The sequence below is a fragment of the Lepidothrix coronata genome, unplaced genomic scaffold (genome assembly GCF_001604755.1).
Source record: "Lepidothrix coronata isolate B3197 unplaced genomic scaffold, Lepidothrix_coronata-1.0 Scaffold154, whole genome shotgun sequence".
Taxonomy (NCBI): Eukaryota; Metazoa; Chordata; class Aves; order Passeriformes; family Pipridae; genus Lepidothrix; species Lepidothrix coronata.
The window spans coordinates 1,422,513-1,437,347 of NW_016690334.1; the positions used below are offsets into that span (position 1 = coordinate 1,422,513).

General features: G+C 42.2%; 1 protein-coding gene across 7 annotated transcripts in view; it reads left to right on the forward strand.

Moving 5' to 3' along the window:
* The window catches only part of CUX1 (cut like homeobox 1), a 272,065-nt gene that overhangs the window by 165,656 nt on the left and 91,574 nt on the right, over positions 1-14,835 (forward strand). For all 7 annotated transcript variants that reach the window (XM_017828880.1, XM_017828881.1, XM_017828884.1 and 4 more), the window contains exon 9: positions 6,831-6,879. In XM_017828880.1, coding sequence (XP_017684369.1) covers positions 6,831-6,879 — 49 coding nt within the window. The remainder of the gene's footprint in view (positions 1-6,830; positions 6,880-14,835) is intronic.

Genomic DNA, 14,835 nt, shown 5'->3' on the forward strand with positions numbered 1-14,835 from the left:
CGGGCGAGATGATTCTTGTCTTGTATTGTCCAAGCATCCCGGGCTTTACAAGCAGTTTCTTTAACCTGTCTCAATATTTGATGATCACTTGACATCTTTCAAGCACCCAGGACCTCGTTTGTTTGAAGATCACACCTGCAGCTGGGGTGGCTGCTTGATCCTGGTGTGCTTAATGAGAGATCTTTACACGAGGTTTCTTTTTTCAGCCTGAACGTGTGTGGTGCGAGGGTAGCAGTGAGAGGAAACAGGAACTAATTCTAATAAAGGAAAAAAAAAAAGGTTGGAAAAAGCATTGAACCCCTCTCCTTTTTGCTAGGGGAGGGACTTGATTTAGTGGAGGATATCTGCAAAGAGGGGCCTGGGCAATGTAAAGTGGACATTTCCCCAGATGAATCCACGTGACGTGTGGTGTAATCGCCGGAGCACCTGAACCCAGCCTTTCTTTGATCTCTCACTTTAAAGCCTTCAATGTTTCACTGCTTAGCAGAGAGAGGATTTTTTTTCTTCAATTGAGTTCCTAGGAAAGGAAACACCCAATTCATTACTAAACTTGGTGGATTTATGAATCCCTGAACAGAGAAATTCTTTTACAAGGGGCCTGGATTTATATGACATTGGAAAAAGGATTATCTGATCTGAAGATCCTTAGAGGGCTGCTCTGAAAGAAAATATTAACCTATAGCTCTTGCAATTTGAAAAGTAGATTTGAGAACTTAGTAGTAAAAAGTGTGTGAGATCTTCCCCTTTGACATGCTATGCTGGTTATGCTGAAATCACTTTTTATTTTGTTCTTTGTTAAAACCCTTCTGCCTATTACATTTCGGTCTTCTATTAGCAATAAAGGGGAATTTATCCTCTGTGGATGTTTGTTGGATTTGAATCATTATGAATTCTAAAAATGCCTAAACTGTGTGTGCAGTAATACTCATAAAGTGCAAGAAAAATAGAATTAGTGGTTTGTTTTTTTTTTTATTACCTTCTATCAGAAACTTTCTAAGAGCTTCAAAGAAAATGTTTGGTGGTTCTTTCTTTCCTAGAAATTAGGCAACAAATCACAGGCACCTTGACATGATCATTGAGATGCAGGGATTAGGTGAGGTCATCTACCAGAAGAGCTGAGGAAGAGGTTTAAATTTGGGTAGGAAATTTGTCATCCTGGTTTGCTCAAAGAAAAAACAGAATTGCATATTCAGATGCTGGGATGCTCTTGTGCCCTGAGTGAATGCCGTGATCATCGGGCTGCAGGCAATGCTGCCGTTGTGTAGTGATCCAGAATTACTTCCCAGACCCAGGAACCTTCCCTGATAAAAATTTTATTGAAACCTGAAAAAATAAAAATTCAGTGCACTTCTTCTTCCCCCCCCTCTTTTTTTTTTTTTTTCTTCTTTTCAGTGCTTGGGCCCTTCTCCTTCTTTTCTTCCCTTCCCAAATGCCCCAAATAACTCTTCAGGTTTTGTGCCAGCCAAGTGCTGGGTTACACTGCCTGTAATTTTGAGAGGCTGAGCTGTTTACCTAATTTGGCCAAAATCTGCTCTGTGACTATCACAGATATACGTTACAAGGAGGGTTTTTCTTTTCTCCCTTAATTAAACATAAATGCACATTAGTTGATAATGTCTGCTTTTAGTTTGAAATTGCCTGCCTAAATGCTTGGGTAATTAGAACGTTTTAACAAGCCCCACTGGCTCCATAGACCGTTTGCTCTGACTAGTAAACTTTTACATGTTTTTAAAGAAAACAAATGTGTGGGAAAAAATGCTGTTTGTTTTTTGCCAAACCAAAGTATTAATCTACCCTGGTAGCGAAGTTTCTTGGCCACGCCACTGACTGCCATTTCCAGAGTGTCATCTGTATTTTTCAGTTCTTCCATGTATAAAGAATCCAACAGCAGTTTCCTTCAAGGTTGAGTAAGTTTGAATCTTTAGGGGGCTGTAGCCACAAGATTTGGCAAGCCATTCACTTGTCATGTTAATAAAAAAGGAATTGTTTCTGCCTCTTTAAGCTAAATGAAGGAGTTGGATCAAAATCCAGTTGATCCAACTGGATTTTAATCATAAAGTCCAGATTCTTCTTGCTTGCTAGTGAATAACTTGATGGTGTTCAGGGGTTTCATCCAATTTAATTTTATTTAGGAGAAGAACCGAGCTTCTCTCACATTACCCACCCTTGAATTTGCTTGCTTGTTGTGCTGTTCAAGCCTAATCCGTTATCTTGATCTCAAAATGAAAATTGAACCTTTCTGCACTTTTTATTTCCCATAAGCAATTGAATTGAAAAGCGGGGTGGTTTGGGTTTTTTTTCCAACTCCTTAAGTTGTTTTTTATAGGTGGCATGTTAGCTTTGAGGGCTGTTTCATGACTGGTAAAAGCTTATGTCTTGTAAAATCTATAGCTTTTAATGCATTTCGTTTCTCACTTCAAACCCAGTACCAAGAGAAGAAATAATAGAATATTTCATGGTCATGCTGCTTTAACAGTTCAGATTCTTTTTACTTGGTGCTGCTGATTCTGTAGCTCCAAATGCTTGAGCTTAAAATTTGATTTCCTGAATTCCTTAGTCTGAAAACGTGGAAACTTAGAACAAGCTGTGATACACCCTGAAGAACTGTCTTGCTTACATGATTACTTTTCCTCTGCACAGAGACTGTAAGAAACTAGATCAGATGAATGATTATATTATCTGTGAAATGCAAAAACACAGGGTAGATAATATTTGTTCCTGAAGACAGCTTTTCCCCACTCTTTCTCTCATGATCTATTTTAGTGTTAGGAAAGTATCACCCCTGACCAAACCCTGATTAATGTTAGGTTGCAATGTGGAAATCTGATGCAAACCACCAAAAATACTAGTGTATTTTAACAAAAGGTCCTCTTGTTACTAATTACCCTCATTCTCTGTATCTGCCTGAAGAAAGACAGAACTTTGGGAGGTTTCTCCTTGCCTTCAGCTCTTGGGGTGAAGGGGACCCAAGGCACTCACAAGATGTGTGTTGCTTCAGGAACAAAGAAAGTTCAAAGTAAAATCATCAGACCTCTGGTTCCTATAACTGAGTTTAGTTCACATGGGATGATTCTGGGCAGAAATTTAGGGTCTGTATAATGATGGATTTGCTGAAGCATTTTAAAGTAAAACAGAAAAGATTTAGATTAGATATTGGGAAGAAATTCTTCCCTGTGAGGGTGGTGAGGCCCTGGCACAGGTTGCCCAGAGAAGCTGTGGCTGCCCCATCCCTGGAAGTGTCCAAGGCCAGGTTGGACGTGGCTTGGAGCAACCTGGGACAGTGGAAGGTGTCCCTGCCCATGGCAGGGGGTGGGACTGGATGGGCTTTAAGTTCCCTTCCAACCCAAACTATGTTGTGATTCAATGATTCCATGAATTTGGCCATTGTGCCCTTCAAGTTACCCACCAGGTTTTCAGTGCAGAGCTGCAGGACAAGGTGCCATCAGCCTAGAGCTGGATGGTGCTTTGCCTGGCAAGTAGTTCCACTGAAATAAAGAGAAATATTAGAATAGGAAGGGCTGAAAATGAGCAAATGTGGTGGATGGTGAATACATCAAAAATGACCTGTGTGGGACTAATTCAGTGAGCAAAGCAGAGCTGCCTCGTACCTGACAGGTCTGAATTCAACACGGTGCTTTGTAAACAATAAATCAATGCAGGTTGTTTCTGTGAGTGCATAAAAGGTGTGAGAACTGTAATTTATTTTATAATAAATACTTGTGCTGAGCAAACAGTGAATGCAGCTATTAGAGACTTTCTCAAATACATGTTTTTAGGCTGCTGAGTGCCAGCTACTGATGTGGTAGTTGAGCTTTTAAAATGAAAAGCCTGAATTCCTTTTGAAGATTCTCCTGAATGCTGTTGACACTTGTGCTAGGAAAGAATACAGAGTAATTTAATTCATTACTTTACTTAAAGATAACGCTTATAGTTGCAGCATTACCCTCCATTGGTGTGCAGACTGCGAGGCTGGAGGTGTTTTGCTCGAATTTTTTGGAGATATTACATCCTTTTATTAGGAGTGCTGAAAAGCTGGGGAGAAAAAAATGTAGGAGGGAGAGGGGAGTTCAGGATCAGCTGGTGTGTCTGGATACAAGGACAAAGGGACAATTTTGCCCTTGGCTACAGTTTGACACTTCTACTAGATTCAGTCAGAATTATCTGTGTGTGCTGAAGGGCACAAATGTCATTTTTATGGTGTTCTATATCCTCAGTTGCTTTTTTTTGTAATTGGCTGCAGATCCCAGTGCTGTAATAGAGCTCTTAAATCCTGACCCCGGCCGGAACAGCTCACAAATACCAGTATTAACACTTCTGTCCATTTGAGGCGCGGGGTTGTCCTGAGTCCTTCCACCTTGTTTTTTAAGCACCATCTTGTGTTTCAGCCTGTTTTACTGGCAGCCTCCCACCTTTCTGCTGGCTTGGGGTGCTCCTCTGCTTTACTGCTCTTGGTCCCATCTCTCTTGGTCCACTGGCCTCGGCCATCCCTCTGTTCCTTCCCTCGCTGTCTCCATCAGTTTTCCTACCCTTGGCTCCCCTTCACTAGCTGAGGGTCCTTGGATGGGTCTCAACCCTCTCACATTCTACCCCTTCATGCTCGTCTTTTCTCCATCAGAGTCACCTTCTTTTCTGCTAAAAAAAGAAGTGTTTCCTTGCCTGGACTGAAACCCCACCCTTCTGATCCCAAAGCTCTTCCTCTCCCCATCCGAGGGCTTTGTGCCTCTGAGTCTTTCACTCTCCTCAGATTCTTCAGTGTTCCAGACCTTTGGCTGATACCTGGCACCCCCTGTTTGAGAGGAAAGGCAGGGATTTTATTCTTCAAACCCTACAGAGAAGGGAGCAGAAACAGGATTGGCTGGAGCTGTGGCCGGTGTGCGGGGTGGGACATTCCCAGCTCTGATCTGGGAGGGATGTGACATAATCCAGACATCATTTACTGGCTCCATATAACCTGAGGCATTCACACATAAATTCAGCCTGAATGCATAAGCTTGTATAAAGAGGATCCTTAAACTATCCTGGCTAAGAATATTTGTGAAATGCTGGGGAGCATCTTTTTGGTGCATTAGGATGCTCTCTTCCCTCTTATCTGTTACAGATATACAGGGGGGTGGGAGTCATGGTCTTAGGGATGTGTGTTCCATGGGAAATACTGTAATTTTTATGGGTTCATTAGTAAGTATTTTGGGCCAGGAGTCTAAAACAAAAGATGTTTCACAATTACAGGGGCCAAAGAGATGGAAGGTGTTATTGTAGGCTGACATGAACCTGTCCAGGTCGGTCCCTGGGCTGCTCCCTTCAATCCTTCTTTGCCCAAACAGTGGTTGTTCAGTTCAGTAAGTAATGGCCATTATTTATTATTAATTCAAAACATCCTGTGCAGGATTTTTTCCCATTTAAGAGCACATTAGCTTCTCCTGCCCAAGAAAACACATGTTAATCTGTTTTCCATTATTGTCCAGAAGATTTTTTCAGAAGGCAGTTCATATTACCCTGACAGCATTAAAGGCTGTAATTAAAAATAATTTTCCATTAATTTTTATACATGCACATTTGCTTATTATGATCTTTTACTGCATTTCCCTGAGTGTACACACAGAAATCTAAAATACTGTTGAAGAGTAAGTCAATATTCAGTGTAAAGATCCAGTGCCAGAACCCTGACATACTTCAATTAATGATCTTTCCTAACAAACACCTGCACAGGGAAATGGATCTTCTGTGGGAATCAGCACATAAACGAACCCTGACTTTTCTGCATGGGCAGAGGAAGGGAATTCCAGCATTTCACAGCTTTTACTGATAATGATCTGCTACAGATTAAAAACAAAAACCAGACATTATGGTGTTGGCAGATTGCAAAAGGACTTGCTGGTAAAGCTGCTGTTCAGAGGAGATGAGGACAGTGTTTATTGCTTCCATATGGTCCAGGGATACAAGACAGGCAAAATGTCTGGGGAGAATAATATGTCTTATGATATTGATACAGAACATTCTTGAGGTCTGTCAGCCCTGTCCCTGGTACCTTTCCCAGGTGAGAGCCTGAGTGGGAAGTATTTGCCCACGATTCAGCATGAAGATAAGAAAAGATTGCTTAAGGGTTGGCTCCATTTGTGCGAGTGAAGTGTTAGAAATGCTCGTGTTTAAGGGGTCAGGTCTGGGAGCTGCCACCTAACACTATTTTTCCTTGACTGTTTGTATAGTTTTCAACCCTTTGACTTTCTTATTCAGTTTGCAAAGTGCATTAAGAGTCTAAATTTAGAGTTTGATAAATCTGTGTCAAAAAAACCCTCTTTTTCCGCATAATGTAAAATTAAATTTCTCGGTCTCTTTGACCTCCTGATATTTTTTTTTTTTAGCCAAATTTAGAACCAAACTTCCAGGCACACTGAAACAGAAGAGTAACAGGCTACTTTTGTGTATGTGTATATGAGTAGTTGACCGAAGAATTGCAGTCTTTGACTTTTCCATAATTATCACTTGTGAAGCACCTTCATGTGTTGGAAAGATGCCACTGCCCTTGTGCAGAATTCTGGGGAGTAAGACCTTCAAAGATCAAATGAATATGCTCAGATATTAATATGCCTATGTCATTGCAAAAAGGGAACAGGCAAAGGAATTGGAGCCTTGCAAACCAGGCCACTGAGCTGAAACCCAAGAGGATTCCACCAGTCAGAGGATGAGCTGATCAGTCCCTACTGGGTCCTTTGATAAATAAATATTGAAAATGGTTATTGTTTGTGTGAATGTTGCAATTGTTACCGTGCATAAACTTGTGTAGCAGGTGTTCTCCATGTGATAACAGAACTTCTGCTCTCTTGTTCTCCCAGGGCTGATGAAATCGAGATGATCATGACAGACCTTGAAAGAGCAAATCAGGTAGGATTTTAAATGAGCCCTCCATAAAATTCCGAGTGTGACTTTGATTTTTCTCTTTTAATTCTCTTTTGGATTTCATGACAGTTCTTTTATATGCACTTAGCAGTCATAACTGTGTAGACTAAGAAAATATGCAAATTTAGAGCAAAATACAGCTCTTTAGGGATGCTCTGCAAGGATTGTGTGCACAGTAGAGTGGTGCTTCCCATATATTTACCTTCTAATAATTTAAACTTACATTTCCCACTGTAGTTATTCTTGGCTTTATGTTTCTAAATCCATCATGCTGGTCCCTACTCAGACATTCAAGTGACTGGTTTACCCAAATTAAAGAGCCTCTGCCCTGTGGCTGTGGCAGGGCTGCAGCTTTTATGGACTTCTCCAGAGTTTTCTTTTCTTTTCCTTTTCTGATATGTTTTATTGGTGCATTAATTTTTAGCAAGGGTTGGATCAGACTTTGCCCTGTAGGACAAGGAAGGAATTGAGTCATTTGTTCCTGCAGATGCTGATTTGCAGATGCTAATTTGGCATAAATGTCCCTCCCACCATCCCTTGCAGGGCACACACTCCTGACAAAGTGGCACAATCATATGGGACTTCTTAAAATAATAAGTTTTTAAAAAATCCAAACCCAGCACCTGAGCCAAGTGTCCTTCTGGTGCAGTCTGTGCTTTGAGTGTCTGTTTGAGGTGATGAAGGAGATGTTCCTGGACAGGCAGGATTCACAGGTCACACACGCAGCAGGTGGTGGTTTCACAGAGGGAAACCTCAACTAGGCATTTGCTTATCAGTGACATTCATTAAACCCTCTGTCAGGTAAAATCAGAGATTACAATCTTAAATCTCTCAGGTTATGGATTTATAATCCTGCTGAACCTTACCTAAGAGCAGCTCACTGCCAGGAGGAATTGTGGCAGCTCCTTCCCCTCTGTGTGGTCCTGCTGAGTGCCCTGTGCTGTCAGCAGTGGTTGTGGGAGCCAGACCAGGCCACTGCTCCTGTTGAAAATGAACCCCCTCCTCCAGCTGCTGTTTGGTTTTGCCTTTTTCCTTTTGCCAGATCAGCTTTCAGGCCCCACCCTCCCCTGGTGCAGCTGTCAAGTCTTGCAAGTGTCTTGGCCTTTACATTAGTTCTTGGTAAATTGTACAAATACAAATCACAGAATCATTTCCACTGGAAGAGCCCTCTGTGATCATCCAGTTCAACCATTAACCCAGCACTGCCAAGGCCACCACCAAACCATATCCCCAAGTGCTACAGCTTTTGAACCCTCCAGTGATGAGGACTCCACAACTGCCCTGGGCAATCTGTACCAGGGCTTGACAACCCTTTTAGTGAAGAGATTTTCCCTGATATCCAATCTAAACATCTCCTGAAACAACTTGAGGCTGTTTCCTCTTGTCCCATCACTTGTTACCTGGGAGAAGAGACCAACTCCCACCTACACCCTTCTGTCAGGGACTTGTACAGAGTGAAAAGGTTCCCCCTGAGCCTCTTTTCTTCCAGGCTGAGCCCCCCCAGCTCCCTCAGCTGCTCCTGCTGCTCCAGGCCCTTCCCCAGCTCCATTCCCTTCTCTGGCCACACTCCAGCCCCTTAATGCCTTAATGAAGCTCAAAGCAGATTTGTAGGTTGTGGGGTTGATTATTTAGTCGGTAAAAGCAAACTGGTGTTTGCACAGTGGGTTTTTAGTTCTGTCAGAGAACTTTTGTAGACTGCATTAAATATTTATTAAAGTGCTAGTAATTATTTGGAAATATGTAGACTTTTTAGAAATGATGTAGGTGTTAAAGATGTTTTGGTAGAATTATTTTGTGATTTTTGCAAAAGCACTACATTCTGCCAATGTAGCAATGATTTACCCAGTAGGGTTTGTTTTTTTCTTTCCCTCAGGGTAGAAGGGGGGTTGTAGTTAAAGAATAGGTATTTCTGATTTCCCCACTGCCATAACAAAATCAATTGTATATGTTTATATAGAAATGCTCTTTTTCTGTCTAACTGGAACAAAGCTGCAATGTGGTTTGGTTTGTTTTTTTTTACTTTATTGTGGTGGGTTTGTTGTAATTAGGTAAAATTTATAACTGCTTATGTACATAACCCTTTCTTTGGCTGTAATTCAGCAAAAGCTGGGTCTGTACATTACTGTCAGTGTGCAGTTCATCTGAGCTGTTGTAAAGTCAGAAGAGAGGATTCTGTCTTCCCTTTCCCCATCTGCTCCTCCTCTGCCTCCCCCTCCAGCTTCTACAGTCCCATCCCCTCTCAAAAAGCAGCTCCTGCAACTGGGGGACCATTCATTGAGTCCAGTGAGCTCAGTAAATGCAGATTTGGGATGAAGGGGCCAAGTTTGTTTTCTGTGGGTTAAAAAAAGGAAGCAACCCAAAAAACCATGGGAGAGGCCACAGTGCCAAAATCAGAATCATGGAATGGTTTGGGTTGGAAGGGCCTTTAAAGCCCATCTCATCCCACCCCCTGCCATGGGCAGGGACACCTTCCACTAGCCCAGGTTGCTCCAAGCCACGTCCAACCTGGCCTTGGACACTTCCAGGGATGGAGCAGCCACAGCTCCTCTGGGCAACCTGTGCCAGGGCCTCCCCACCCTCACAGGGAAGAATTTCTTCCCAATATCCCATCTAACCCTGTCCTCTGGCAGTGCGAAGGCATTCCCCTGGTCCTGTCCCTCCATGTCCTTGTCCCAAGTCCCTCTCCAGCTCTCTTGGAGCCCCTTTAGGCCCTGGAAAAGGCTCTCAGGTCTCCTTGGAGCCTTCTCTCCTCCAACTGAACACCCCCAGCTCTCCCAGCCTGGCTCCAGAGCAGAGGGACTCCAGCCCTTGGAGCATCTTCATGTCCCCCTCTGGACTCTCTCCAACAAGTCCATGTCTTCCTTGTGTTGAGGGCCCCATGAGGGACACAAGGGGAGTGTGTGGCCTCAGAGGAGATGGAGAAGGGAAGGGAAGGTTCACTGGTAGAGGAGCAGGAGCTGCTGCAGTAGCTCAGCTCATTTGCTGAAACATCCTCATAGTCTTTGCCTTGTGTGATGCTTTACCTTTATAAAACACTTTGATAAATTATATCTAAGTAATCTTTGTAGCAGCAATTCCTGTGTTTTGCCTCTTTATAGTCAAAAAAAAAAAAAAGGAAGAAATTAAATCTATTGCACAGGCCAGAAAGTGAGTTTGCATCAGGCTGAAGTGTTACAATTGCAGAAACAAGTACTTAACCTAATTATGTATTTAATAGTTAAATTAACATTTCCTTTTACCATTTCAGTAAGTGCTCATTCCCCATTATTAAGGCTACCTTTAAAGAGTAGTGCTCAGCACGACTCCTGCTTTGTGCATAGACTGCCTTGCTGATTTGGATGTGATGTTTTGCTCCTCTGGAATTAACACTGACCCAAAAGACTGGGATTTGGAGCAGAAATTTACATGTTTCCAACGAAAATGTGGGAAAAAAAATTGCTGTAAATTTTTAAAGAGCTGATATTTCTTGAAAATCCCTTTCTCTCTTACTGCCCTTTTAAAATCCAGAGTTGGCACTTCAGAACTTCCCGTGTATGTGAGGACACCTCTGTGGCTCCTGAGAGGTGGGCAGGGCCATTTCCCTCTCCAGTTCTGCAGGAATGAGGGTGTGGATGTACTCACTGACCTTGGTCCAGGTGTCCATATCCTGGGTGATAAAAGCCTTAGGGACAGAGCTGATGTTGTGACTCCCACCCTGGTGTCCTGCTGGGTCAAACATGGGCCATTCTTCTTCAGACTCCATCACCTTTCTTCTCCCAGTTATTCTCCTCATTTGGATCCTCAAGTTTTCCCATGCAGGAGCTTTCTGGGCTAGTTTGTGTGCTGTCATCCCCAGAACAAATTACTGGCTCCTGGAAATAATTACCTTTAAATACCAGTGAGCTTTGCAATTTTCTGCTCAGACAGAAGAAGGGGAAGTGACCGCAAAGCTCCGTCTCTCTCCATTGTATCAGTAACACAAGGTATAAACTGAATTTGCCCCCAAACCATAATCATGGGAGAAATTAATCCCTCATTTGAGCAGAGCAGGCTGGAGCAGAGGTGGGTGGTAGCAACACAATGACTGGGGTGACAGCCCCTTCCTTAGCTGCTGATCCAGGTGCTCAGTGCTGTTAATCCAAGATCTTGGGGGGGAATTTATGGCAGGACTGGTCCATTGTGACTGACAGAGCTCAGGGTGATGTCAGTACACCGAGTCACACCCTCTGTGAGGGTGAGGTGGGTCTCAGTGGCGACCTGGAGAGTGACCCTTCCACTTGAAAGTCCTCAGAGCTTTTTTTATAAAAAAAAAGGGCCAGAATAGTAAATTAAAAGGGATGGTTCACCTAGACCTGCCTCAAGAGGAGCCATTAGCTCATGACATGGGGCTTTAGAAGGGGTGAAGGTCTGAAGCCAATAACCCCCACTTGCTTTCGTGGTAAAATGCAACTGCTGCCAGACAGCAGAGGAACTGGGGGTCCAGTATCCCTCTCCAATCCTCTCCTCATCCCTGAGGTTGTGTGACTGTACAGGACTGAAGTCACAGTAGAGCTAAATACAATAGGAATGGCTTATTTGCACTTTACTGACTCTCCAGCTCAACAAGAAAACTAACCCACAAGCTCACCCTCACATTTCCATGAAGATTTAATAATGCTGTAGTTTGGGGAAGGGACTCATTTTATTAACATTTCATTTTGCACAATAAATCACTGCATATTTTCTGATATGCTACGAAGTATAAGAATAAATAATTAAAACTAAACTACCCGTACTTGTCAAAATAAATGATTTATCATAGTTTGGGATACAGCATCTTTGAATTTTTTATTGTTTGATTCCCAGAATATTCTAATTTCCAATCAGGGAAGTTAATGAAGCTCCAGTGTACTTTTCTGCATTCACAGCAGTTACAGTTGTGTGGCTGTTTATTTTACACAAATATTTATGGTTAGCACTTTTCTGTACCTTTTCAAGTTTGCACCTTTCCCGTAAGTGTTTATGGCAGTAAGTTACAAATCTTTTGGGATGGCAAGTTTATTCAGATAAATTATTGTCCTGTTTCTGTGCTTCATCCACCAATCTGGAGTCACCCAGTTGTGCTTGAGAAAAACTGAGGTTTCTGTTGGAAAGAATGATTTCTAGGTTGTGAAAGCAGAAATACTTTGGAGTGTTAAATTTTTTAAATGACAGTGAGGCTCATTTTAAGGTTTTAATATTGAGTCTAAGTTTGTGGTTTCATGTCATTGAGGTATCCAAGTCTGTTTGCTGGCTTTATACATTGTTCACATAGCTTAAAAAAAAAAAATAAATCCAACAGGCTTTTTAATTTAGGCTTCCTGGACAAAAAAAAAAAGTGCTTTTTCACTTTTGAAAGAAAAAGAGTAGAACTTTAGTTCGGGTTGATTGATCCTGGGTTATTGTATTTTAATCTGAAGATGGAGGGTTAAAAAGCAGACTCTGATATAGGTATCCTTAGATTTTGGGAGTAATAGCAGAAAGAGAACATGACACTTTTTTTTTTTGCATGTGGACTTTATTGTATAAGCTATAAAAGAAGAATTAATTTTTTTTTTTCTTCTGTTATCCCTTTGGAAAAGCAAAATGTTTCCATTGGTTTTCTTTCTGTCTTCACAGTGCTGATAGTGCTCCCAGATTTCTACTGCTTATTTTTTCTGGGGAATGAAAGTCAAATATAGAAACTTCTGTTATCAATAAAACAAGAACAACTGTTCTTTCTTAAATACAGAGCCATTTATTAAAGAATCTGGACTGGATTGGTACCGTTTATTCCACAGAAATGCAGTGCTGGATTTTAAGGTCTGTAGAGGAAGGGTTAGTGAATTTTAGCATTTTTTTGGAGCCAAACTGCCACTAAAATACATAAAACAGTGTCTGCTATAAAAGTAGAAAGAAAACCTCACTAGGGTGTTTTAGCAGAAATGCTGTTCTCAAGATTATTTTTTATTTCCTTGGGTATGGCACCTTCCTGTCTCCAACAAATCACATTGGAAAATGGTTCGAAAAGATATTCCTGCTAAGTGAGATTGCCATAAAATATGTATGTTTTTGAGCAGCAGATGGAATAAATTCTCCTTTTCACTTAGCAACACAAATGCAAGACAGTACAGGTAGTGCTGGTGCTCGTGGGAGGGTTTGCTCTGACCCCCCAGTGGTACCCACACCCGTGGCGAGGCATCCTTAGCTTTGTACTTCCATGAGGAAGGGGATTCATCTTGCCATGACTCTTTCCTTGCACCAAAGCTCACACAGACACTGCCAGACAATTTGCTTTTTATTTCTGACCCCCTTGGCAGCGAACTGGATGCTCCACTCTCCTGGTGTGCCATAGCCCCATGGAACTGCCCCATCCCTGGAAGTGTTCAGAGCAAGTTTGGATGGGGCTTGGAGCAACCTGGTCTAGGGGAAGGTGTCCCTGCCTATGGCGGGAGGTGGAATGAGATGCTCTTTAAGGTCCCTTCCAACCCAAACTATTCCACGAATCCAGCAAAGTTATGCAGCTTTATGGCAGATGAGGTCATTCACTTAATCCTGGGATTTCACTGTCTGTAAAATGGGAATAATAACATTTACTTTACAAAGGGCATTGAGATCCTTGCTCAGAGAAGTGCTGTATAAAGGCAGAATATGGTTAATATTATTTTCATACAAACATGGGTTTCCTGTAAATGCCTGGCTTTCAGTTGGGAATACATTTATCTGGCAGCCTCTCAGTGCACAGAGGAAAGTGCAATAGCCTGAAGACAAGAATGAAGACAACTCAACCTCTTCTGGTTGGTGGAGTTTTTTCTTTTTTTGATGTAATTCTCCATTGTTGGAAAAAAATAGGTGCCAGAGCCCTGAAGAATCACATCCCTGATTTTCATCTAACCTTGCTTGCTGTTCTGTGGAAGTTAGGGCCATTTAAAAGATTTTACAGTAAATTTTTATATCTGGAAAGTTAGAACATTAAAGCACATTGAACCAGTGTGTTTTAATTGATCTCACGCTCAGAAACACAGCTTTTGCAGCAGCTTGCAAGTACGAATGTCAGCTCCAAGCGTGGTGATTGCTGCCACAACCAGGCTCATTAACTGCAGCAGAATTACTTGTGATAATACCCACTCCTCGCCCATAGGAAGATTTTGCCACACACAGCACTGAATTTAGCATGGAGTGAGGAAATACAGTTTGGCTGATGGAACTTTAAGGGAAAGGTTATACTTTTTTTTTTGTATGTGTGTGTAAGTATCTCATTTTGCTGTTCACACCACTGGTCTCTGATCAAATTAACATTTTACTGTAAGTAGAAGAGCACTCGGTTCATGCTATTCATTATCTTGTCAGGAAACAAGGAGAATAATTTAAACTGGATGTATTGTGTAAGGCTTTTTTTCTTTTCCTTTCTTTTAATTGGAAAGCCCACGGCAGCATTGCGAGCGTGACCTCCCGGCTCCGCCGTGAGCAGTACAATATTTACCTGCTGTGTGAGGCAGAATGAAAGTATTTTGAAATATTTTCCTACCAGGGAGGTGGTTCTGTGCTAGAAAAACAGTGGTATAGGAATTAGAGGGAATTGTGTGACTGAACTGTCTAGAAAAATAGGGGTTTTAGTCAACAGTAGATTTGCATGATCTTCATCAAAGCCACCTGTGTGACTGTCACTGGTCATTGAGGGTTTTCTTGACTGTACATAGGATTTGGAAGTAAGAAACCAATAGTTTTAGCAGTGATGGGTGAAAAGCAACTGTGCTATGGCATATCCAGTGCCTCAAGGAGCTCCAAGACAGCTGGAGAGGGACTTCAGGCAAGGGATGGAGTGACAGGACCAGGGGGAATGGCTTCCCACTGCCAGAGAGCAGGGTTAGATGGGATATTGGGAAGAAATTCTCCCCTGTGAGGGTTGGGAGGCCCTTGCACAGGTTGCCCAGAGGAGCTGTGGCTACTCCATCCCCAGAAGTG